This window comes from Xiphophorus maculatus, chromosome 19 (genome assembly GCF_002775205.1).
Source record: "Xiphophorus maculatus strain JP 163 A chromosome 19, X_maculatus-5.0-male, whole genome shotgun sequence".
In the NCBI taxonomy this organism is placed as follows: domain Eukaryota; kingdom Metazoa; phylum Chordata; class Actinopteri; order Cyprinodontiformes; family Poeciliidae; genus Xiphophorus; species Xiphophorus maculatus.
In genome coordinates, this window is record NC_036461.1 from 25432464 (window position 1) to 25458112 (window position 25649).

Here is a 25649-nt window from a genome sequence, read left to right on the forward strand (position 1 = left end):
TAGATAGTCTGGTCATTAAGCACAACAATTAACAAATCTCTGTCTTGTAAGCCACGTTTAGCTCTGGGAATGATGTCAGACATGCGTTCTGGCTGAAAGACAAAGCAAGGGCTGTTTATTACAAATAGATGCTTTTCAGTATTAAATGTGCCACTAGTTGGATGAGAATTAAACTGTCAGGTTTGCTAATGAACTTTCAACTTTCATATTTATTTCTGACTTCATAGTTTTCCTGTAAATCAAGCTTGCTGGTACAAATAGAGCGCACATTAACAACACGTCAAACACTTTCTTTTTAAAGAGAAACTTTCTGTAATGTCTGACTTTGGTGTTGGGCAAGAAAAGTGGTAAGTTAAGCTGAGTTATATTGTTTTACTCAAGAATGTTTCTATCATTAGCTTCCCCTAAGTCAAAAAATACGTGCAGCAGTGCTCAAAGCTGAGTGCGATGTAGATGTAATTTATAAAACAAAGTGTTATGAATTAAGTATTTCATATAGGTGGGTTATCTATTGATGAGTAGAAAAAAAGCTTCACTAACTTAGACCCTTAAATGTATTAGACTACAACCAATAATGGAATGCTTATCAAAATTATCTTGATTTTTAGGAACATTTTACTAATTTGTATTAATTGTATCAGGTTTAAACTAATCTATGTAATTCAAAACTCACTATAGGAAACATATTTTGTTAAATAAATGGCAGTACAAAACATCTGGACAATTAACAACTTGTAGACACTAAAGTAATGGCCTACAATTCCTCCATTGAGAATAAACTTTCCTACTCAACATATTATCTCAGATTGATCAATTCTGAGTACACAGGATGAGTAGTGATGCCGTTTCACAGCTGCAGTCATTGGTGTGCACAAGTTTTATAGATCCAGAGGATTTCCCTCAATCACTTTCAAAACGTCTGCTTTGTTAGCAGCAGAGTAATGACCATCTTTCCTCTTAAGTTAACTGGCTTGTCTTCCATGGTAAAAAAAAAACCCATACAAAACATAGAAACTGATTTATAATTAAGGCAGAAAAGGTTTCTGAAATTATGTTTAACCCCTTTATAACCACATCTGGCATACAGCGACTGCCCAAGAGAGAAGAGGAACCTCAGTTCCTAGCAGACGTGCTAGCTTATTTGACTTTAGCATTAGTGTTGTTGCTAAAAGCTGAAAACTAGCTTCAAGTGATACTTTTTAAAGATATAAATTATCCAAAGCAAAAAGAAAAGAATTCAGAATATTCAACATTGGGTCAAAAACTTTAAATCAAATGGCTTTATCATTATTCGTGTCATTAGCCAGATGTTAAATGTGCTACTTTATTGGACTAGACATTTTTTCCTCATTGTTTTGGGAGTCCCACGAGCGTGTGCTGAACAATGAGTCATATCAACAAAAAAAAAAAGCTACATAAAAGTGTAAGTCATTTTATGGTTTATATTTAATAGAGTTTCTTCTTACATGTAAGTTACCCAGACGCTATACGTTTATGTTTCCAGAAGTTTATGGGGTTATTTCAGTTCAGAGCCAACTGGGCCCTAAGTGCAGTAATACTCCCTCCCCTTTGTCACATCGACAACAATGCCCTTCACTTGCCAGAGCCATGCTCCAAAATGTGCAATACGGACACACTACACCACAGTCAGGTGGTGTGCCCACAGAGTCACTGGAGCACAAATAAGATGTTGATCATCGGCCTTACAACCAATAGAAGAAAAGAACTGTGGACACAGGACCTACACGGGATAAGATTGCACAGTTTGTATTAAGTCATTCTGTGGTTCACCTTGGCCACTATTATTAAAGGTGTCAGTTTTAGGGCTTGGTTGCTTCCTCATGCATATTCATATGTTCTCATATGAAAATCTGGAAATGTGTTTTTCTTTCCCGCTCATTGAACGCAACAATTACGCGCCTTCCACCTTCTGGTTTTAAAGGGGTTTTACCCCAAGCTGTTGCCGTAGTTTTTAATCCTCTGTTAAACCAAAGACATTTGAGAGCTGGTGTCAGCCTGAGTGTTTAAACTTCATCGTGATGACACGGCCCATCAAAGAAGGAGGCATGTATATTCCACTGCAGAGCAACTGGTAACTTTGCACGGTTGCTGACATGGTTACCAGCTGTAGGAAATGGGACATCGCCTTCACCCCTCTGAGCTGCTACTGAATCGTGTAATTAACAGCAGATGCCATCAACACAGCAGCTATAGGTTGATGACAGCCACACAGGGTTCCAGCTGGAAAATTAATTTCCTAATGCAGTTAATAATACTAATAATAATACAAGGTGCCTTCAAATTTTATTTGAACTACACCTTTATCACATTGCAGGTATTGAGCTGTACTGTCGTCAATGTGTCCAAGATGTTTCAGTTTTCTGTTCAGCCACCGATGACATGTCATTATTATTATTTTTCATTTCTTTTGTTGTGAACATCGATACCTTCTCATAAAGAGGATGAACACATGCAACAGTGACCGGGCGGCATCAATAATTCACCGCCTTGTCTCATCGGACACCGGCAACTTTAGACTGTGATGTATGGCTTACGGAGCGGCCCGATGTGTAATTGATGAGACGATGAGCTGGCTGCTTCTGCAGGAGACGCAGTTGAGCAGGAGTCGCGCTCACTTTGACAAAGTCGTGCACGTTTCTTACGCACGCATCGCTTTCCAAAAAGCTTTTCCCCACACGGTTTGCTTCACAACGGAAAATTTGTCTTTACTTCGATTTCATGTGACGGTCCAAAAGACATTGGAAGTGGAAGGAGGTGGACTCAAAGTCGTGCCGTGCATTTGAACTTTTCTGAATCACTAACTTTGCTGAACCACTCAGTCTTTGACTTTAACAGTTCTCCTTTGCATAGTTGCTCGAGCTCAGACAGATTAAATAGACAGCATTTTTAAAGCCTGCAATTGATTCTTAGACTTTGACTTTGACTGGACCATTCTAATATGTTTTTGATCTATTGCAGTTCTGGCTGCAGGCTCAGCATTCTGCAAGAAGGAAACATTCTGTCACAGTCATAAATACTTTGCAGCCAATAATTTGTTGTATTCCAGGATTTACATGTATTCAGCTCTATCCAACTCTGCATGATGCTCCCACCACCATGTCTTACCAAATAGGTGGTGTGCTGATGTGTGTAGTAGTAGTTTTCCACTGTGCTTAGTGTTTTACAAGTAAATTTGGACCAGATCTTTGTCTACGTCTTTGCTGTTTCCAATAACTGGCTTTTAGTCAACGTTAATCCGGACTTTTCGTGTCTTCCCTTCAGTAATCATCTTTTCACAAATCTTCCATAAAGATGCATGACTAATGTCAAAGTCAATAACGGACGTATAAAAAGCTGTGGATCTCTGTAGTTCCATCAAAGATACTGAGGGCCTCTTGGCTACTACATCTAAAATCACTTCAAGGTATCAAATCCAGCTTGTTTGTATGTAGAAATATATATATATATGCATAAAAAACCCTTTGAAAACCCCTTTGTGTTCATCTATCACTTAAAAAAATCCCAAGAAAACAAATTAAGCTCTGTAATAAAATGAGAATTGCGTTTTATTTGTGCGTTTATTTGAGAAGGAAACGATCTTATGCTTTTCTTTTCTTCCTTACTTGACCCTGAAATCTTTCAATTAAATACTTTAATACAGAACATTTCTGTAAAATTCTCATGGCACAAAAAATGTGGCTCAGTTTAAGAATTGTCAGGCTTGAAGCTGATTACGTTTGAAGCGAACAACATCGCAAATAGGATTTGACATCATTCCACCATCACCGACAAAGGACAGTGTGATTGTCTTAAGACCCAGTTTGGACCTGCAGGTTATTAATGATTAAAAGGAAGCATTCTTCCAGCGAGGCCGGCCTGGCATCTTACATCCAGGTAATCCTATCATTGATGACATGGCAACATTGCTTACCTAACAGTAACATCACATATTTCAAGCATTTCTTTTCAGCTCAGTTTGGCTTTGATCGCTTGAAGGCCCGCAGTGTCAGGATTACAGTAAAACGTGTGTTTTTGTTTAAACAGTTATATTTTCAGATGTAGATTGTTGTGGGTCAACATAAAGTAATAAAAAATGTAACTTTTAGATACCAGATCGATGGCTTGGCCTGTAAAAATCCTCCCGCTTTGCTCTGCAGCATCTTAAAACCTGCGGATTGGAAGGTTCTGCTCACAGTGACGTCTCTCAGCGGTGGCTAGTTATAGTTACCAGTCTCGGGTTCGACGCTCATGCACTATTCATCGGCGTATCGCTTCACTCCTGCCAGACCTCAGACGTGAACAAACGCATTTCCTTTCTGTGCACAACTTAACTTTGTGGCTTTTCTTCTGGGGTCTCTCTGAAGGCCTAAAATGCTCGTGTAGCATCTCTTCGATTTTAATTGAAACCGAAACTTCTTAGTTCTGGGCTGTTTTTTGTTTTTACCTCTAAAGGAGATCTCTGGGAAATACGTGGAGGAGAGAGCTGAGCATAATTTGTCGTATATGGTATGTATCAATCTGAGCAGAGATCAAATGGTGGCGTTTAGGCCTCTGTGTTTGGAGTGCCTGTGAATGACTTTCTTTGAGAAGGAATTTTGTTTTGTTTTCCATGTCAGCTGATTTTATTTAAAAAAAAATGTTGAAGGTCAAACAGTGTTTTTTTATTTTCCGTCAAATTAATATGTAATCACACGCTATTGGATCATCCCAGGCATGTTAAACTTTTACTTTCATTATTTTTTTGGTGATGTAAGATTGTTGTCTTTTGTTTCTCTGTTTGTTTGTTTTGTTTTTTTTGCCAACTCTTCGATCAAAAATAGTCAAAGAAACGTAGAAGCAGCCCCTCCCCCCCCTCTCTGTGCCAATATTATAATTAATAATCTCAAATTGTCACATAAAATAAGGTAGCCACTTTAAACTGGACGTGTCCGTGTGTGGAGCACTTTGTTGATTAATTTCTGCAGAATAACGAGACTAATGGTATTATTTTCACAATGCATGTGAAATGTATCCCCTCCGGTTGAAGTATTAGGGTCAGATGATTTAAATAATTAAAAGGCCCATCTGAAGGCTACATTTCACTCAAAATAACAGCAAACTATGCTACAACACTCTCTATCATTGATTTTGGGTTTACAAAAAGTAATACTTAAGGTGTTCTTTGTGTTTTTGTTAATTTAAAGTTTTCTTAGAGCTGGTGATTTGCTGTTGAGACAGAATAAAGCAAGAGTTAAGCACGCCTACAAACAGGAATAGGAGAAAAATCAACTTAAACAGAATTTGCTCCAGGTATAAGTGGATTTTGAGCTCGATTAGGATCCCGGACTCCTTCCCAGGACTCTAAATGCAGACATATTGGTAGAAACCTGTGTTATTTTGAAGTTGTGTTAGCAACAGTCGTAATTTAGAGCCAATTTATTTCGCTGCTTTTCGTGTCAATAGCTGAGAAACCAGTTTTAACACCCCCAAAAAAGTGTTTTAAGCGTGTTTGTCAGTTCAGGAAAGCTTCATAGCATCGCTATAGAGAATCGAATGAAGACAAACAGATCCGAAAAGGGATTTTTGTACAGCGATAAATGCAAAGTGACTGACGTGCCTATCGAGCAAAAGCCCATTGTGTAACAAACCTGACTCGCGAGTTGCCGAAAACGAAAATATCTCACACAAACTTGGGCCGACTCTGTTGCCATATTTGGTCCATTCGTCTGTGTTTTAATGTCTAAAATTGTTAATGTGACTATTTTTTGTGTCGCAGAGCGCTCAGAGGATACCTTTGGACCATGAAGCGCAGTAAGCACCGTGGACAAAAGGAGGACAAAGGCGGAGGTATCACCTTAGCTGGATCATTGGATTCGTGTCAACAAGGCCAGAAAGTCCAGTTTAATATTACACAAACAGACGCAGCCTGTTTCTTCAGCATGTCAAACATTTTGTAACAGACAATGTGGTGCAGATGTTCTTATCCAAGACTGGTCTATTTCAAAAGCAAATCTAGAAAAATACTTTTGCACTAAAAAGTATTTTACATATGATTAAATGTTGCATATTAATGGGTTTTCATGTCTTATAATGTTCTTAATCTATGCAAAACATGGCAGGATGAATTTGAGAGTATTTTTAAAAAAAAATTTATTTCACAAAACACAATGTTGCAAGAAAAAGAGCAATTCTTCCAGGGAGTGTTGAGCTTTAGCTCCATAAATATAAATCTTTCTTTTAGGATTTTTCTTTAGATATGTCTTTTGTGTGACGCCTAGATGAGCCAGCCATTTTGGAGACGGAGAACATGTTAATGGGAGGTCCAGATCCCGACACCATCTCTTTGGCCTCCGTCACAGCCGTCACCACCAATGTTTCAAATAAAAGGCAAGCCTTGTTCTAACTGTCTTCCTTACAGATTTTTACTTTTATTTTTATTTGGGTTTATTAATCATGTGTAATTCCTCAGATCAAAGCCAGACATCAAGATGGAGCCCAGCTCTGGACGACCCATGGATTACCAGGTAGGTGAATCCAGAGAGTTCAGCCCGTGACTTGGAAAAGTATTTGCACCCTAAGAGCCTTTTTTCACATTTTCTGATATTGCAACCACAAAATTCAGTGTCTAGTATGAGCATTTTACACAATATTCATGAAGTAGCTCATACCTGGGAGGTTGAAGAAAACGTATACACGGTTTTCAAAATCTGAAAAGTGTGGCATGCATATGTGCACAGGTTATTGTACACTTTTTGACATCAACTCTCCCCGAGGTGCCGATCGACATGATCATACAAGCTCAATTTTTCCCTGTAGGCTGTCACAAGAAAAGAAATTCATTTTCATTCAAAGTTCACATTTTTGTAATTTCAATGGGACAAAGTAGGACAGTCCACAGGTTATTGCGATTTGCAGATGTAAACTGATGGATGGTGTCGTTTCAGGTCAGTGTGACGGTGATTGAAGCCAGGCAGCTGGTTGGCCTGAACATGGATCCCATGGTCTGTGTGGAGATCGGAGATGAGAAAAAGTACACCTCTATGAAGGAGTCGACCAACTGCCCTTACTACAACGAAGTGAGTCGGTCATGATGACGCAGTGTTAGGAAGCTCTCTGAAATTCAAGGTTGATTCACGAGACTTCGTCTCAAACTGTCGTCTCTTCCAGTACTTTGTGTTTGACTTCCACATCCCGCCAGATGTCATGTTCGACAAAATCCTGAAAGTGTCCGTAAGTCATTAGTTCCTTTAAACCGACTGACAGGAACTTCTTCTGTGACATGGGGGCTTTTTTTTAAAAAAAAATTATTTAATTGTGTATATTTTTTTAACCTACTTGTAGGTGATCCACTCCAAAAATCTTCTGCGAAGTGGAACGCTGGTTGGATCTTTTAAAATGGATGTTGGCACAGTCTACTTCCAGCCAGGTAGGAAAACAGCATCTTTGGTAGTTTGACTCCAGATCAAGCCCTCTGTCTGCATGGATGCCTTAATATCTTGGCATTTGTTTGTGGTGGAATAATTATCCAATGCCAATAAATATTAATGATGTATCAATTCCATATTGAGTGCAGATGACCTCTTATCCACACAACATAGAAATTATACACACATGCTTAATATTTGGATAAATCCACATTGTCAAGTTACAAAGAATCAATAGTCTTCAATAATGTTATGGCATTTCTACAACTAGATGTTTGATTCCTCTTATCAGATAAAGCTGATTTACATAAAATATATTAAAAAAATTAAATTAAAGTGTCTAAACCTTCACAATTGGCTTGAAGTCTGTCCTACTTCAGAAGCTTAATGTTATCCATTGTAATACCAGTTTTGATGTGCGTTTGTGATCGTTGTCCTCCTGGAACGTCTGATTGGGTCCAACCTTCAGCCGTCTAGTTAAAGACCTCAGAGGAAGTCCTCTATTTCTGCAGCACAAAGTGTCATTGACATCATCACAATCCCACAACATGATGGTGGTATAACATGATGCCTAGCAATTAGCTGTTTTGTAAAGTGTGATGTCTTCAGATGTTCTTTTAGTCATTGTAGCCAAGAGATTCTGTCTCACACGAAACCTTTTCATCAGAAGGTATTTGTCTCGTCCTTGTAGGCCACCGTAGATTTCACTTGAGTCTGAAGTTGTCAGTTTTGAAACGGGGGCTTCACTATCTTCACTTTTGGACAGTGATAGTGATGTTCCACTGCCTTCTAGTTCATTATAGACTGGAGGCATGAAGGTTTTTGGATGTTGGAACCAATTTTACCTCATCTGAGGCTAACAGCTTGGGTCAGATGGCTGAAACTTGGACACAGCGGGGTGTTTCAGAAGGATGTCGATCCCAGTGAACACTTAAACTTGGTTTAGAAACAGATGAACCAGGACAACATTAAGCGTCTGCATTGGCCTCAGTTTGAACTTACTTAAAAACGTATGAATTATGCACTAAAGCTGCATCTGTGGTTGTAAACCAACCATAAATTTTGCAAAGAGGGCTGGTTAAATGACCAGCTGGAATAATGCCAGGACCAAATATTACTGGGGGCGTATGCATTTATTTGTGTCTTTATGTAAATTTATTTTTTGGTGGATTCAAGAAAATCAGCAATAAATCTGAACATTTGTCCCCGTTTTTTATTTGTACAGTTAATTTATTATGATTGCTTTAGGTACTGCGTCCTTATTTTAAAGTGAATAAAGAACAAATACATCAGCAGGAATCCAAAATAAAACTGACATTTGTGTTTTTGTCCTACAGAGCATCAGTTTTACCACAAATGGGCCTTGTTGTCTGACCCGGATGACATCACCGCAGGCTGCAAAGGCTACGTTAAATGTGACATCGCAGTTGTGGCTAAAGGAGACACCATTAAAACTCCACACAAGGCCAATGAGTCTGAAGACGATGACATAGAGGGGTAAAGAAAACCTGCGACGTCCGCTGCTTAACCCATGAAAATTCTCATCTTTAAGCCTTAGTAGAGAAAAGTTATTGAGAAGTGAATTCTGCCTGCATCAGGAATCTGCTGCTACCTGAGGGCGTTCCTGCAGAGCGACAGTGGGCTCGTTACTACCTGAAGATCTACAAAGCAGAGGGACTCCCCAGAATGAACACCAGCATCATGGCCAACGTCAAAAAGGCGTTTATAGGAGAAAATAAAGACCTGGTTGATCCCTACGTCCAAGTGCTCTTTGCAGGGCAGAAGGCCAGTTCGAATAATGGCTACCTTTTATATTTGTTGTGTATTAGCGGGACTCAGAAAATGAACGCGTTTAATTTGTGACCACAGGGCAAAACGTCGGTACAGAAGAGCTGCTATGAGCCCATCTGGAACGAGCAGATTGTTTTCACGGAGATGTTTCCTCCCCTCTGCAAGCGCATGAAGATCCAGATCCGGGACTCGGATAAAGTGAACGATGTGGCCATGGGAACACACTTCTTAGATCTGAAGAAGATTTCCAATGATGGGGACAAAGGTGATCGTTTATTACGAAAAATAGTGTGTTCAAACAAGTAGGAGGTTTTATTTGATATGTACGACATGGCTTTCTGCCCAGGGCGACACAGCCCGAGGGCGACCACAACTCACACTCACACACCCACACACGCACAAAAATAGCTCCATCATTTGCGCCCTGATAGAGTTTTCTATTTGCGTATTTGCATGTAATGTCAGTGGTATTGCTGCCCCCATGTGATCTACATCCAGTATGACAATAATGCTGACTGACAGCATTGTAGTTTGTGTCTAATTTGGCAACTTCAGATTTTTTAAAAGAAGTCTGGAATGTATTTGACCACCTCTAGTTCAAGCTATTTCGTATTTGGTCCAGTCAGACTTCAAGCGAATAATTTACACCAAACAGAGTTTTAGAAACTCTTTCCTCTATTTGCAAACGAACAGAAAAATAATAGTTTTCAATCATTTCCTGGCTTTAAGACTGCTTTAGATTTAGAGAACTAGGACAAACATATTAGATAGATTAACTAAACAATCCTGGACTGAATTATTTTGCTGTGATTATTGACAATTTGAAATAGTTAGTGATTCGTAGATCTTCTCTTCTCTCAAACATAGTGTTGAAATCAGTCCATCGATGCAGGTCATCTATTATCAGACCAATTCTTTTAGTTCTTAATAATTCCAATAAGCTAAGTGAAAAAAGAAAGAAAAAACAGGAGTTTTTCCTTTTCTTTTTTTTTTTTTTTTTTTTGTTTGTTTTTTGCAGAATGCGTTTTGTTCGGAAAAGTAGTTGGGTATTTGAATGTGTACTGTGGACCGGAAAAGGCACTCGCCCAGAAACCATTTAAGATAGAGCAGCCTCTGCTAGTAGGCTAGATAACGCAGAGTATTTACTTTTTCTGTGCAACCAGTTAAGAACTATTTTTGACACTGGGGGCTACCCAGTTGCTTAATCGTTTTCTACACGCGCCTTTCCAGTTAATTTCCAAATTACCCGCCGCACTTCTTCTGCACACTGCTTCCCAGGCTTCCTTCCCACACTGGGGCCCGCCTGGGTGAACATGTACGGCTCCACCCGCACCTACACCCTGATGGACGAGTACCAGGAGCTAAACGAAGGGCTCGGCGAAGGCGTGTCCTTCAGGGCCCGTCTGCTCATCAGCCTGGGCGTGGAGATCCTGGACCCGTCCTCGCCTGACATCACCAGCTCCACCGAGGTCCAGGTGGAGGGAGTGCCCAACATCTCCGAGGTGGGTCTCTGCTCCAGATGGGCAGCCATGCAAGCAGATCGTATTGTTCCTGCTGCTGACAGGACATTGTGCTGCGATTAATGTGAATTATTAATAGCTCTAATTTAGCCCGTCGCATGCATAAATAATAGCTGTTTGCATTGATGAGGCTACTCATGTTTAAACAGTTGTGGGTTTTTACAATTTATTTTTGTTTTGTTTTTTCACTAGACTGCTACTGGGAAGGTCGAGGATTTCTTCCTGTTTGGGTCTTTCCTGGAAGCCACAATGATAGACAGAAAGATCGGCGACAAGCCAATCAGCTTTGAGGTCACAATAGGTACGCCAGCTGTGTCTTTGCTCCTGGGGCCGGCATTTATCAAATCATTTATCATTTATCTTATAAAATATCTTATCACAATATGATCAATTTCTGTTATCTGGGGTAAATAAAAATAACAAAACGAACAGTTTCATACAAAATGGTACTTTTGCTCTTCCATGAGAGCATGAATGAATATCAGTAAATGTGAAAATATGATTAAATGCAGTTATTGTGTGCAGGTTAGCGTTATAAATAACTTCTTTTTTTTAAGTAAGTCATGTCCTTAAGAAGCCGATTTCAAACAGGAATGATTTTCAAGTCCAGTATTTGTGTTTGTGGCACTATGGATGCTATGCTATGTAGTCATACAGTTACATAAAAAATAAGCAATAAATATTTTGTTTTAATCATCTTTACGTTATCACAATAGTGCCACAAAGTATTGCGTTAAAATTCTAAGTCCGTATCGCCCACCCATACGTTTGTCACGGTGGACAGAACGGGGGAAGACCGGAAGGGACAAAGTTCATATTCAGAAAGCTGCTCTTCCCAGGTTACTATGGAAACGAGAACGATGGCGTCATCCAACCCAAAACGAAGGGGAAGAAGGGCGACGGTGCTGAAGAGGAAACCGAGCTGATACACAACTCCAGCGAGGAGGAGATGGACGACGACGGAGACCTGACTTCAGTGTCCACCACTCCACCCATGAAACCTGTCATCACTGACCGGTCAGAGCCAGTCAAACAGCGAAACAAAGAGGAAAATTAAGATGTGAAAGGAAATATTACATAGTTATTAAATGTTTTTCTTTTTTTGCAAACTAAATGGTAACATTTATTTGAAGGGGTGTGCATAGCATGATATAACACCTACTGTGAACATGAAGGAGTCCTCATGAATGGCTATGACTGTTGTCTTGAAGTGTCATTCAGGAAATAATGACACTTTTAATGCAAAGTTGCACCAAAAGTCCACCAAAAGTGTCCGCTTTGCATTATTTTACAAATAACGACACTTTTAATGCAAAGTTGTAATAAAACTTGCCTTAAATGTCAATTAAAAGTATCAACTTTGCATTAAAAGTGTCATTATTTTCCAAAAGACACTTCATAACAACAATGATAAGCATTCATAAAGACTCCTTCATATATATGATGCTTATGACAGTTTCACTTCAAATAAAGTGTGACCAAATAAATCATCCGTCCATTATCTTATCAACTCGAAGCAACTTCCACTTCTTCTTTTGCTTTTACAGTGATATTATTTATATACCACGCAAAAAGTGGTATAAAAATGCCAGCTATAAGTTCAGGTTTAGTTTCATGTAATCAGAGCAGCAGCATATATATATATATATATATATATATATATATATATATATATATATATATATATATATATATATATATATATATATATACAGTACAGACCAAAAGTTTGGACACACCTTTTAATTCAATGAGTTTCCTTTATTTTCATGACTATTGATATTGTAGATTCACACTGAAGGCATCAAAACTATGAATAACACATGTGGAAATATGCACTAAACAAAAAAGTGTAAAACAACTGAAAATAGCCCTTATATTCTAGTTTCTTCAAAGTAGCAACCTTTTGCTGTAATTACTGCTTTGCACACACTCTGCATTTTCTTGATGAGCTTCAAGAGGTCGTCACCTGAAATGGTTTTCACTTCATAGGTCAACCTGCCCTGTCAGGTTAATAAGTGGGATTTATTGCCTTATAAATAGTCATGAAAATAAAGAAAACCCATTGAATTAGAAGGTGTGTCCAAACTTTTGGTCTGTACTGTATATATATATATATATATATATATATATATATATATATATATATATATATATATATATATATATATATATATATATATATGTGTGTGTGACTTCTACAAACTGCAAACAGGACTTCTTCTTTTAATGATGCCTGCCTTTCTTCTCACCACTCTTTCATTAACTGGTTCTAATAGTTGCTGATGTTGTTGTTCACTAATGTTCTCCAGCAAACCTCGGAGGTCTTCACGGACCACCTGTATTTATATTGCGATTAAATTCTGCTTACTAATTAGATGACTTCCGAAGGCAATCAGCATCGGATCTGATCTTATCCACCACAGAGAGACCTGAACTTAAAGAGACCTAACTTTTCCCATTTTTATTAGTAAAAGCATTTAAAAACCATTCATCTATTACCTTACACTTCACATGCACATGCTACTTCATGATGTCTCCCACAGAAAATCCAAATAAAATATGTTGATGTTTGCTGGTTTTGTGTGGAAAACGTGAAAAAAAGTTCATTTTGCACATTTCTATTTATGCATTTTGTGAATCCATCTCGAAACAGCAATTTTGGAGGAACAATGGCTCTTGCTTTAATCCACAGAAACTATTTCCATCTGCCCTATTTTGAGAGGAAGCCATGCATTTACATCAAAAGTTGGTGGCAGGACCAGAGGAGACGGCTGTACAACTCCAACATCATCGACAACATTGCGAACAAACTGGCAAGTGGACAGCTACCATGATAGCAAAGAGATTCTCAATCACTGGTTGTAAATCGTAGTTGCCAATACCGTTGAATCTGATGTTGAACTGTGTTTTTTTTGCAGGAGGATGGACTGAACGACGTGCAGGAGATCATCAAAACAGAGAAGACCTATCCTGAACGAAGGCTGAGAGGCGTTCTCGAGGAACTCAGCCAAGGATGCAGGTCTGTGCGCCTCCAAAACCAAAACTGAACCAAATAAACCCGTCTGATTTAGCAAATTCAAATGTTCACGCTCAGCAAGCTCGTGTTCTTTCAGTCAATTTATTGCTCTGGCAAACAAGGACCACAATCAGTCCGGCAGAACCAAACTGGACAGGGAGAGACTGAAGCTTTGCTTGTCAGAAGTGGTAAGTCTTCTTTCCCGCTGTTTGCTGAACAAAATGCATTTGCGTTGTTTCACTAGACGATCTCTGTTTTTAGGAGGCCATTGGTCAACAAGCAAAGACTATGAGGACCCAAGTGAAGAAGAGCACAGTCAGGGATAAGCTCAAGCTGGCTCAGAACTTCCACACAAAGCTTCGCTTCCTAGCCGACGAGGTAAAGACCATCGCCAAATGAGTCAATTAACAAGAAATTCATAATTTTGCAAGACCATATAATGTTCCTTACGCATGGTGTAATTAAAATTTTACAGCCCCAGCACAGTGTACCTGATGTTTTCATCTGGATGATAAGCAACGGAAAGCGCATCGCTTACGCCCGGGTTCCTTCCAAAGACATCCTGTACTCCGGTATCGATGAGGAGAGGGGGAAAGACTGTGGCAAGGTCAAAACAATTTTCCTGAGGGTGAGTTAAAATGTAAAAAGAAAACCAACCCACTTACAATTATGTTCTTGTTATTTTTCATTTTATGTTTTATTTTTTTATTTGCTTATGGTGTTCTGAAGATGAATAAACCCCTAAATAATGTTTTCTCTACCTAAGATCCCTGGTAAAAAAGGTTTCGGACCTGCTGGCTGGACGGTTCAGTCCAAGTTAGAGATTTACCTGTGGCTGGGCCTGAACAGGCAACGCAAAGACTACCTGAGCGGCCTGCCCAACGGGTTTGAGGAAAACAAGTTGTCCAAGGGGCCCGGCATGCCTTCCTCACCGCCCATCAGCCTCACCTACATGAGTAAGAACATCAACTGGAGCCATATATCATCACACACGCTTCCTTTTGACGTAATTTTAAATGATACTTTTAAAATGTACTACAAAGCACTTTCTGAAGCGTATGAGGTAGTTTTCTGAAACTTTCAAGTGCTCTACAAGGTTTTCCTAGAACTTACAGGGTGCTTTCTGGAACTTTTCAACAGGTACGTTCCTATATCTTTTCTGAAAATCAAAACGTTTACTTTGCCACATGCTTTCCTGAAACTTACTGATCATTTTCCCCAAAACCCAGTAGTAACTCACTGGAACAAGGTATCTACAGACAAATTTTCTCTGGAACTTTTTTCAGATCAGCCATATATTTTCCAAAAACTTTTTTGTAGCGCATCGTTTTTATTTGCGAAACTTAGTCATAAATTTCAGGAGTGTGCTGTAGTGTGGGGTGGGGTTAGGGTTAAAGGAGACTGTTTCTGAAACGTTTATGGCACGTAGGGACTGAAGGTTCTTGGAGAGTAAATTAGATTATTTGGAAAGCGTCTAGTAAGTCTCAGACCGTATTATGTAGCTCAACTTGATTGTTGAAAATTGTGGCACTTTCCGAAGCACTAAGGAAATGATATTGATTACTGATACCGGTAACAGATGTCTACGAGGACATATATTGAATTTAAGCGTCTTCAAATTACATTGCATATGAAAGGCTGAATGTTTTCACTGCAGTGAAGCAAATCTTCCAGCTGAGGGTCCATATGTACCAGGCTCGCAGCCTGTTTGCTGCTGACAGCACAGGTCTGTCCGATCCCTTCGCAAGAGTTTTCTTCTCAACCCAAAGCCAAGTCACAGAAGTGAGTTCATCCACCCATTTCTTTTTTTTTTTTTAAATGAAGGTAAAATAAAAAACATTGGAAGGGAACAAATACGCCGCTTTCTTGCAGGTGCTGGCTGAGACCCTCTGCCCCACATGGGACCAGCTGCTGGTGTTTGAGAACGTGGAGTTGTTTGGAGAGGCCTATGAACTGAGGGATGATCCACCCATTATTGTCATTGAGCTGTACGATCAGGACACAGTGGTGAGGAATAGTTTTCACACAGAGATGTCACAAGCTCTCCGTTTTTATTCACGGGAGCAAGTGCGCTTCCTTTCAGTAGAACAAATGACACGGCAGCTGTTTTATTGTGAATTTGTATCAACATTATAAGTAGGGATGTCCTGATCTGTGCTATTTTTCTCCCCGGCGGTGACTTGTTTACTTTAAGCTTAGTCTTTTACTGAATCCGAGTCCCGGTTCAGCCCTTCATAGACTAAATGGCCACTCTTAAAAATCAAGTGTAGCTTTAAAATCGCTAAATAGCTTTAACATTCATCAGCATTACTGCTATTCACAAACCAATGGCATTTCAGATGATGTGGTCGCTCTGTTTCTTCGACACTACCAGATTATCCCAAGTTTTAGCAAGACAATCGTAAAAGTCAACACATAATTAGAACCTGATCAACTTTGTAACTCGATATGTGGAGCAGCTTTCAGTAATAATCTCATTAATTTGCGTCATGATTGTGCTCACAATATTTTGTTGCTAATCATTTTGCCGAAGTGCTAGGCTAACGTTATCGTTCTTTTTCTCTGTTTTGATGTTACTTGTTGATGATTTGGCTTGTAACGTATTTTACAGATGTTCCAGTAAAACTTGTTTTGACGAAACTTTAAAGAAAGCCGTTTTCTTCTTTCACAAATTTAGTAATTTGCTAAAAGTTAGTGACTTGAGGTTATAGCTCACTGAAAGCTATCTGGGCACATAAGAACATCTCACGAATCAAGTCACACGACAAGCCAATGTATTACACTGCAGAGGTTTATTTAAGAAGTAAACTTGCTCAGAATTTCTTTTGTTAAAACCCGTTAGCATTAAATTAACAAAATAACATACTTTGTTTCCAACAGTTTCCCAAGACTTGCTCAGGAAAATAAGTCATGCTTGTTAAAATTAGCCACACAGAAGTTAATTTAAAAATCCTTTGAACTGGACATCCTTATTTATAATCCAACAATCTGCCTTTTAATAATACAGTCTTTTGTTTGTTGACGTCAACTTAACGTGATTCTAATCTGAGGAAATGTTTTCTGACTGACAATTTTATATCTGCTCCTGACAATAACACCAATGTTTTGGATGACCCTGTGGATAAGTAGAGTGTGGATTGCCTTGATGTACGGTAGCAGAATTTTAAAGTGTGCAGAGTAGATTTTGTTCAAAGGCATGCAAGAGGAATAAGATAGGTCCACAAGGACAAACAGACGGACCCTGCTCTAGCGTCCTATCCCTGTTGCATTCCTTTCAGTGAAATTTTGTGCTTTTGTATGTGGCCGTCAAAGTATTTTAACTCTTTATAACCACTAACTGCAAGAGAGATTGAAGTTTCGCAGCTCTCAGAGGCATCAGGAGGTTATTTAACTGTTCTTTGACATTACACAGACACATCTATTTTGCAGTTTACTGGTTATTTTTAAGGGGATCTTGATGTTGTTATTATTTTTTCCTTTCCTTGTATCTGTAGAGATTTAAAATCTTGAAACATGTGCACCTCAAGCCATGTTTCTTTATGTTGATCAAAAACATGAATATTGACACATTTTAGCTTATTTTTAAAAATAAAAACTGAGTAATGCCAACACTAATAGTTATTAACTGAAATATCCAGTGCAGATTTGATGTTTAATCGTCTACTTTATGCTCTCAGGGTAAAGCTGACTTCATGGGCAGGACGTTTGCTAAGCCTTTGGTCAAGATGGCGGATGAGCACTATGGGCCGCCGCGTTTCCCACCCCAGCTGGAGTATTATCAGATCTACCGTGGGAACGGTGCCGCTGGAGAAATGCTGGCAGCTTTTGAGCTTCTCCAGGTTAATTGAAGGCATTTCTCTCACTTAAAAGGCTTTCCACTTATAAGCCTTCCTGTGGCTTCACACCGCTGTCGTCTCTCAGATTGGCCCCAATGGAAAAGCGGACCTTCCTCCCATAGACGGGCCTACAGATATGGACCGCGGCCCAATCCTGCCGGTGCCTCTGGGGATTAGGCCAGTGCTCAGCAAGTACAGGATTGAGGTCTGAGCTTCAGATTTACTCAGAAAACCTCAGTGATTGTTGATGCATTTGTAGAAAGTTCGACAACATGTACATTTTGCTTCTTTGAAGGTTTTGTTCTGGGGCTTGAGGGACTTGAAGAGGGTGAACCTGGCCCAGGTGGATCGGCCTCGTGTGGACATTGAGTGTGCAGGGAAGGGCGTTCAGTCGGCCCTCATCCCCAACTACAAAAAGAACCCCAACTTCAGCACTCTTGTCAAGTGGTTCGAAGTGGTACTGTGTCATTTCCTGAACACTTCCTTGGCTGAGAAACAACAATAATAATGAACACTAATTCATGGACGTTTGAAGACCCAGCGTGTGATTGCTGTTCCTTTAGGTTTACCAAGTCAGAGAATCTTTTAATGTGTGCGATAGGATTTGCCAGAGAACGAGCTGCTTCACCCTCCGCTGAACATCCGCGTGGTGGACTGCAGAGCGTTTGGTCGCTACACTTTGGTCGGCTCCAACGCCGTCACCAGCCTGCGCAAGTTCATCTACAGGGGATCAGACAAGCAGGCCAACAACTGGTCCACTACGGGTATACCCTAAACACAGGGCTCACACAGTGAAAAGTATTCACAGCCATTGAACTTTTTTTTGACACATTTTATCACATCACAACTACAAACCTAAAGGTAGATGTGAATCAGCTGTTGAGATGCACAGAGTATATTTTTGAGCCAACTACAATGTTCTTTCTACTGCTGTGTGTTTATTGTACCAATATCTACATAACCCATATTAAAAAAGGCCCATTACATATTTTTCCTCCATTAAATCAGATTAAAAATGTAGGATTACCTAAATAATTTCTATATGCCACACGCCAGGTTAGTTTACAACTTGTGAGTGAAATTGAGGCAACTTTTTCAACACACTGTTTCCTTGTATGATATCGTGAAAATAAAAACAGTCGAGGTATTGGGAGGACACTTGTGGACCTCAGCAAATTGGGTTGGAACAATTTCCAGATGCTTGAATGCGCCACCATTATTTACTTCAACAATTATATGCAAGTATGAACGCCTCTGGAAAGCCAGCCAGCGAGTTCTGCGCCTCAGAGATGTGTGTGCCGGTGCAAAACGGGTTTGTCAACGCAAGAACAAGAACATAAGCAAAAGCGCTTGAGAAGACGCTGGCTGGAACTGGCGTAGAGCCTCATCATCCACAGTCTGACAGGTTGTGCAGGTAAAAAGCCAGGGAAGAAACCATTAGTCCAAAACCAACAGAATACAGTTTGCAAAAAAAAAAGGGGACAAAGTCCATCGTTTTTGGAGGCATGTCATGTGGTTTGTCAAAACTGAAATAAACATATTTGGGCATAATGTCCGATGTCAAACGAGAAAACATCCAAACCACGAAGGGAGAAACGATATCCTGTTGTGATACTGACTACAATATATGTGTTAGCACAAGGAAAGAATATTGCGTGGAAATATTAAAGCTACGTTTGAAGACTAGTAACGAGGAAGGCAAAGCTTGGCCACAAACTTGGCTCCCTTCTGTCAGGAGGAACTGGCCAAAATTACAGAAAACTTTTGTGAAAGGATATTTAAAAGGTTTCACCCGAGGCGTAGAGTTTCAATCAGCAATTCTGTCAAAAACAAAGGACATGAACGCAAACAAAGGTTTTAAAAGAAATGAATCAATATCATTTCATTTATAAATAATTTCGATCATCCCATGTTTATTTTTAATGTCAGGAAACGACAACAAATATTGATATGTCTTTTGTTTAATCCAATTTGCAAATACCTGGTCTCAGTAGTACGCCGTTTGTCTTTCAGAGGAAATTATTGTGGTAAGCATGGAAACCGAGCCTGCCTTCAAGAAGATGGACACCGTGGTCAAACTGGACTCTGTAAGTTTAAACTCTGAAACCTTGATTCGAAAGACTTACACCAGGTTAAATGTTGCTTCCATTTCGTTTGAACTGCCACGTTGCTGAAATGTACCATCCAAACAAACCTGATTGATTTAATACACACGTTAAACTTGCTGTTCTCCCCCCTAGTGCTCTGAAGCTGTGATCAAAGTTGAGGTGAGCATATCACAAGCGGCCTCTTTCAATGACGATTTGTGTTGTCCTTACAACACCTGACAATATCCATTATGTGCACTGAACGTAAAAAAGGACGACGACAAAGACGAGAAAGGGAAAAAGAAGAAGAGGAAGAAGGGGGACGAACCTGAAGAGGAGGAACTTGATGAGAGCATGTTGGACTGGTGGTCCAAATATTTTGCCTCGATTGAAACTTTAACTGAGGTAAGGAACAGTTTTGCTCTTGTAGCTAAGCTACTTTTGAAGCCTATCTCCTATGAAGACATAAATGTGAAGTACAGCGTATTCTGCTTTTATTTTTTAGAGTAAAGAAACACTTTCTTACCGTTTTAGGCTCTCAGGGCTCAGGAGGCAGCTCTCTCAGATTCAGAAGAAAAGGAAGACATGGACATCGCTCATGGTGGAGGTGAAGAGGAAAAAAAATCGTACATCTCAATATTCTGACATTCAGCTCTTAAAAGTTCAGTAATTATGTAGGTTAACTACCGTGCAATGGTTTAATTCGCAGTCAAAAATGACTTCCATCTGACCGGTCCTACGCTCAGTGAAAACGGTGACCCTGAGAAGAGAAGCGTTAGTTCTGGGGTCCTGCAGGGATCCGTCTTGGGGTCATCTCTTCTTTTTTTTTTTTTTGACGGTTTACAACAGAGCTGCATCATTTCAGGAAAACCTTTGATCGCAATGTGGCTGGAAATTGTGATAACGTTATCAATCATGATTGATCCTCATTTTATGGACTCTTTACTTTTCTCTTTACAATTTAACGATATTCCCGCCGCTCTCTGAGTGCTAGCATCTTAGTCAGAAATACTCCTGCTTTTGGCGTGTGGAACATTTCGAGTACTGATATGTATACAGCACTCTGACCAAGTATATTATAGTCGTGCAGCGTATGAACACATGAAATATTACATCCACCTGAAAATTGCATCGATTTTGCATCGATATTGCGATGATGATGATTGGGTTATGAATATATTATAGATAGACATATTGTGCAGCTAGATCTAAAACAAATTTACATCTTAAATGTAAATTTCTGGATTGACATAAACTGGTAAAAGTATAAGTTTTTAAGTCAGAGGTGTCTAATCCAATGACATATTTTTTTCATGCATGGGAAGCTGACTGTGCTAAATTTTAGGCCGAAATGATCCATTACTCCCAGCCTCTCATGATCCTTTCTCTCTCTCTCTCTCTCTCTGCACGGTTTTCTGACATCACAGCTGACGACGCTCCAGCGAAAGCCCCCAAGAGAGGAAAAGGAAAGAAGGACAAGAAAAGGGCAGCTGTGGATCCGTTTGAAAAGAAAAAGCCAAAGCTGGATGAGCTGAAGGTGGAGGATGAACAATCGTGGTGTCATTTTTTTCTAACGTCGTCCAGGTGGATGGGTAATCTTTGCGAGGTTAGAGGTAAACGTTGTGCTTCCTGCTCCCAAACTAAGGTGTATCCAAAGGAACTGGAAAGTGAATTTGACAACTTTGAGGACTGGCTCCACACCTTTTACCTGTTCAGAGGGAAGGGCGGTGACGACGACGACCAAAATGTGACGGATGAGGACAGGATCGTCGGAAAGTTCAAAGTGAGGAGTGCTCCATATGCGCATTTACGGCCTTATAAGTGACGATTTGTGTTTTTGCTACGTCCCACTCCTTCTCCTTTAACCGTTCCCCGCCAGGGCTCGCTGTGCATGTACAAAGTGTCGGATGATTTGCCCAGAGACATGAGCTTCGACTCCAACTTAGGAATGTTTCAGAACATCCCTAACAATGACCCCGTTAACGTCCTGGTCCGCATTTATGTCGTCAGGGTAAGCTCATGTGCTCTGGAGCTTCAACGTATAACGATGTGATTACTGTCAGGGAGAACAGAGTCGCATTTACAAGGATTTTTTTTGTTCGTTTTTTTAGTGCCGTGACGTTTCTGTTTCTTTATAGGCGACAGATCTGCATCCAGCGGACATAAATGGGAAAGCTGACCCCTACATCGCAATCAAGCTGGGGAAAACAGAGATCAAAGACAAGGAGAACTACATTTCCAAACAGCTGAACCCTTTGTTTGGCAAGTAAGTGACGGAAAACCGGCTGGAGTTCTGAGCAGAGTCCAAACAACAGCGTCTTACTGCGTTTTTTTGTACTGAACACAAGCGTTTTCCTCGTGGTCTTAGATCCTTTGACGTGGAGGCCACGTTCCCCATGGATTCCACTCTGACGGTGTCAATTTATGACTGGGACCTGGTGGGAACCGATGACCTGATTGGAGAAACAAAGGTCGACCTGGAGAATCGCTTCTACAGCAAACACAGAGCCACGTGTGGGATTTCATGCAGTTACGCCATGTAAGAATCTAAAACCCATAAAAGCAAAATAAATGTACTTTAAAAAAAAAAACAAAAAAACCGAAGGCACAGATTTGCATCTCGGAGACTAAATAGTTCTTACTTTAGCCGACAGATTTACACATAAACTCACTTTATCATGTCTACCGTACAGCCATGGTTACAACGTGTGGCGAGACCCCATGAAGCCCACACATGTCCTGGCTAAGCTGTGTAAGGACGGCAAATTGGACGGTCCACACTACGGCCCCGGAGGAAGGGTGAAGGTGGAGAACCGGGTCTTCATGGCACCGACTGAGATCGAGGATGAAAACGGTATCTCTAAACTACTGCTTTCTACCGTCTCATTGATCTGATGTTGAAAAGATTCTTAGTGGGCTTTTAAAAGATAGTCAATTTCTATATTTGGTCAAACTTTACTGGGCTTTTAGCAGATGGACCAACACAAAGTAGCACTTAAAGTGAAAGGTTTGGCCTGTATTTATATTCAATTTCCTTCATTTGAGCTTGGGCTGTTGTTGCAGATATTTATTTGAGAACAACGCGTCTTTTCCCTCCTAATTCACAAACACGTGCTGCTTTCTTTTGCTCTGTCTCATAAAATCCCACTAAAAACGCGAGGAGCGTAACAGGCAGTAGTGCCTGTGCAAAGTGTGAACGAGTAACGATGTTTGCCAGGCTTAAAGAAGCAGACGGACGAGCACCTTGCTCTGACTGTGCTGAGGCATTGGGACGGGATTCCCAAAGCCGGCTGCAAACTGGTCCCAGAGCACGTAGAGACCAGACCGCTGCTCCATCCGGACAAACCGGGAATCGAACAAGTATGGTGGTAAAACGTCGCAACGTCGACTTCCTGCTGCTGAAAGCAAACTGTAATTATCCATCTAACTGTGTGCAGGGAAGAATCGAGATGTGGGTGGACCTGTTCCCCAAGGACAAGACCGCGCCCGGTCCCGCTCTTGACATCTCACCACGGAAACCGAAGAAGTACGCATCGAAGTTTTCAGGAGCCCGGCATGAAGCATCCGAAGCGCTCCTGATGAGTTTCGAAGCTCGTTTTTAAACCACATTTCCGTGTGCAGGTTTGAACTGAGGGTCATCATCTGGAACACAGATGAGGTGGTTTTAGAGGACGACGACATCTTCACGGGCGAGAAATCTAGTGACATCTTTGTGCGAGGGTGACCTTTTTCGCCAGCAACTAGACGAGCAGAAATGCTTCCAGGTCAGGGGTCGAATCTCCACTTTACTTCTCTTCTGTTTGCCCTCGTTCTACGTCGGCAGATGGCTGAAGGGACAGCAGGAGGACAAGCAGGACACTGACGTCCACTACCACTCCATCACCGGGGAGGGGAACTTCAACTGGCGCTTCATCTACCCTTTCGACTACCTGGTGGCCGAGGAGAAGATAGTCATCTCCAAGAAGGAGTCCATGTTCGCCTGGGATGAGACCGAGTACAAGATCCCGCCTCGACTTAACCTCCAAGTGTGGGACGCCGATCACTTCTCTGCCGATGATTTTCTGGGTATTTTTAAAACGAAATCAGTTTGATTGTTGACTAAATTCCTTAATAGATTTGCTGTTTCTAAACTGTCTTTGGGTCCGTTAAAAGCAAAATGTCTCCACAGGTGCGATCGAGCTGGACCTGAACCGCTTCCCGCGTGGCGCAAAGACGGCCAAGCAGTGCACCATCGAGATGGTGACAAACGAAGCGGAGATGCCGCTGGTCTCCATCTTCAAGCAGAAGAGGATCAAAGGCTGGTGGCCGTTTGTCGCCAGGAACGAAGAAGACGACGAGTTTGAACTCACGGTGGGTGGCAGCCACAGATCAGGCGAAAAGACTTTTCCATTTCTACAAATATCAACATCAGATATGAATCAGATTTCCAGTTTAAGTTAGTATTAGTTTTGAGGTTTGGGCCATCCCCAAACAAGTTTTGATGTGTTTGGCATGAAGTTTCCTGTTGGGACGAAAAATTGCTTAGAAGTTTCAACCAGCTAGCTTACCCAGTTCACTTCCAAACTCTCAACATGATGCAGCTACTACAATGCTTTTCTTTTGTTTGTCTTTTTTACTTTTATTTATAAAAAATAAAACTGAGATCCAAGAGATCTTTGCAGTTGTAGTTCTTTGGTTTGAACGCCTAACTTTGACTCATCCAAATATATTTCTTGCAAATAATTCAACATTTATCCCAACTGAACGTTGCGCTTTTTCAGAAAGCGTCTGGCTTTGGGCAGCAGGAAGTTTCAGTAAAGCCTGCAGGTGGTGAGTTTGGAGCGAGAAGGTCTTCTTCGATCAGCATCATCTAAAGCCACGTTGGTGTTAAACTTGCTTTGTTGTGGTCAATGACGTTTGTGTTGCAGGATCTTCCTGACCAGTTTTTGGTCAAAGTGTTTATACTGAGACAGCTGAACATTGCAAAAGGACAACTATTGCAAACCAATAAGAAAAGCAGACTGACATTGTAGGCTTCGTCAGTTCAAACTTGTTGTTGCAGAAGTATCCCGAGTCGGTTCTTGAAAGCTCGACTTGGAAAGTTTGTCGTTCTTGTTGGGAAGTTCTGCGTAACCCAACTTGGCAAAATGAAACTTCTTGTGTGTTTAGGGTAAGGTGGAAGCTGAGCTGCACCTTCTCACGGGGGAGGAAGCTGAGAAAAGCCCAGCTGGAGACGGGCGCAACGAGCCAGATCCTCTGGAGAAACCCAAGTATGAAAGATGTGCTCCTCCCACTTTGTGTCTTTGTCTATGCTCTGCGTGTTCACGCAGAAGAAATGGCTTTGCTCAGATTTGTTGTTCGCCTCTCTGTGCTCCGACAGCCGCCCAGATGTTGCCCTCCTCTGGTTCCTCATCCCGCTCAAAGCAGCGAAGCACCTGGTGTGCGACCAGTACAGGTGGCTGACCATCAAGATCGTCACGGCGCTCCTGCTGCTGGCCATCCTGGGCCTTTTCCTCTACAACATGCCCGGATACATGGTGAAGAAAATGCTGGGCGCTTGAGAGCAAAACCGGATCACTTTTTTTTTTTTTCCACCCCAAATGGTGGGCTATAACACAATAGCTTCTGCTGGGTTTTTCTGTTGTTTTTTTTTCTCCAACTTTTTTCCAAAACAAAATAATTGATGTTCTACCAACAGCAACATAACAACGAAAATAATCTAATGTTGGCTTGAGTGTATGAGTTGGTTGTTATTATTGTGTAAAAAAATCTCATTTTGCTACTGTTGTTCTGATATGTAGGCAAGTTTTTGTTTGTTTGTTTTGCTTCTTGGAAATGTTTATTTGTTCGCGTTCGATTATAACAGATCAGATTGCGATTTAATTTGGAATTAAGTGAGGCTATTGCACATGGTTTGCTTGTGGTTCAGATTTTCTGAATTTTACGCTTCTGCTTTTCTGTATGACGTATTGAATTTGTGAATAAAATTCCCTCTGGGCACCTCGGGTTTCCTC

General features: G+C 40.7%; 1 protein-coding gene across 1 annotated transcript; it reads left to right on the forward strand.

Annotated features, from left to right (window-relative positions):
• The first annotated feature begins 4289 nt into the window (after positions 1–4289).
• On the forward strand, positions 4290–25625 carry otof (otoferlin). The gene is made up of 43 exons (XM_023352261.1): positions 4290–4506; positions 5756–5826; positions 6258–6366; positions 6449–6503; positions 6924–7055; positions 7147–7209; positions 7321–7405; positions 8741–8900; positions 9002–9188; positions 9273–9459; positions 10473–10696; positions 10907–11015; positions 11554–11731; positions 13410–13530; positions 13636–13736; positions 13831–13921; positions 13995–14111; positions 14209–14361; positions 14500–14689; positions 15391–15515; positions 15606–15740; positions 16863–16880; positions 17411–17572; positions 17655–17774; positions 17865–18026; positions 18171–18333; positions 19583–19656; positions 19810–19836; positions 19930–20061; positions 20191–20263; positions 21084–21193; positions 21302–21439; positions 21536–21667; positions 21795–21922; positions 22025–22195; positions 22350–22510; positions 22874–23016; positions 23094–23182; positions 23278–23376; positions 23480–23721; positions 23825–24006; positions 24805–24905; positions 25016–25625. The coding sequence occupies exons 2-43, from the start codon at positions 5781–5783 to the stop codon at positions 25194–25196; spliced, it is 5376 nt and encodes a 1791-aa protein (XP_023208029.1). The 5' UTR covers positions 4290–4506; positions 5756–5780; the 3' UTR covers positions 25197–25625.
• The last annotated feature ends 24 nt before the right edge of the window (positions 25626–25649 follow it).

Bases quoted from the DNA above. Each gene is read 5' to 3' on its own strand.
- otof (XM_023352261.1), top strand. From the start codon at position 5,781: ATGAAGCGCAGTAAGCACCGTGGACAAAAGGAGGACAAAGGCGGAG. The intron at 6,367-6,448 runs GCAAGCCTTGTT...GTAATTCCTCAG, and splicing joins ACCAATGTTTCAAATAAAAG to ATCAAAGCCAGACATCAAGA. The intron at 14,362-14,499 runs GTGAGTTAAAAT...TCTCTACCTAAG, and splicing joins TCAAAACAATTTTCCTGAGG to ATCCCTGGTAAAAAAGGTTT.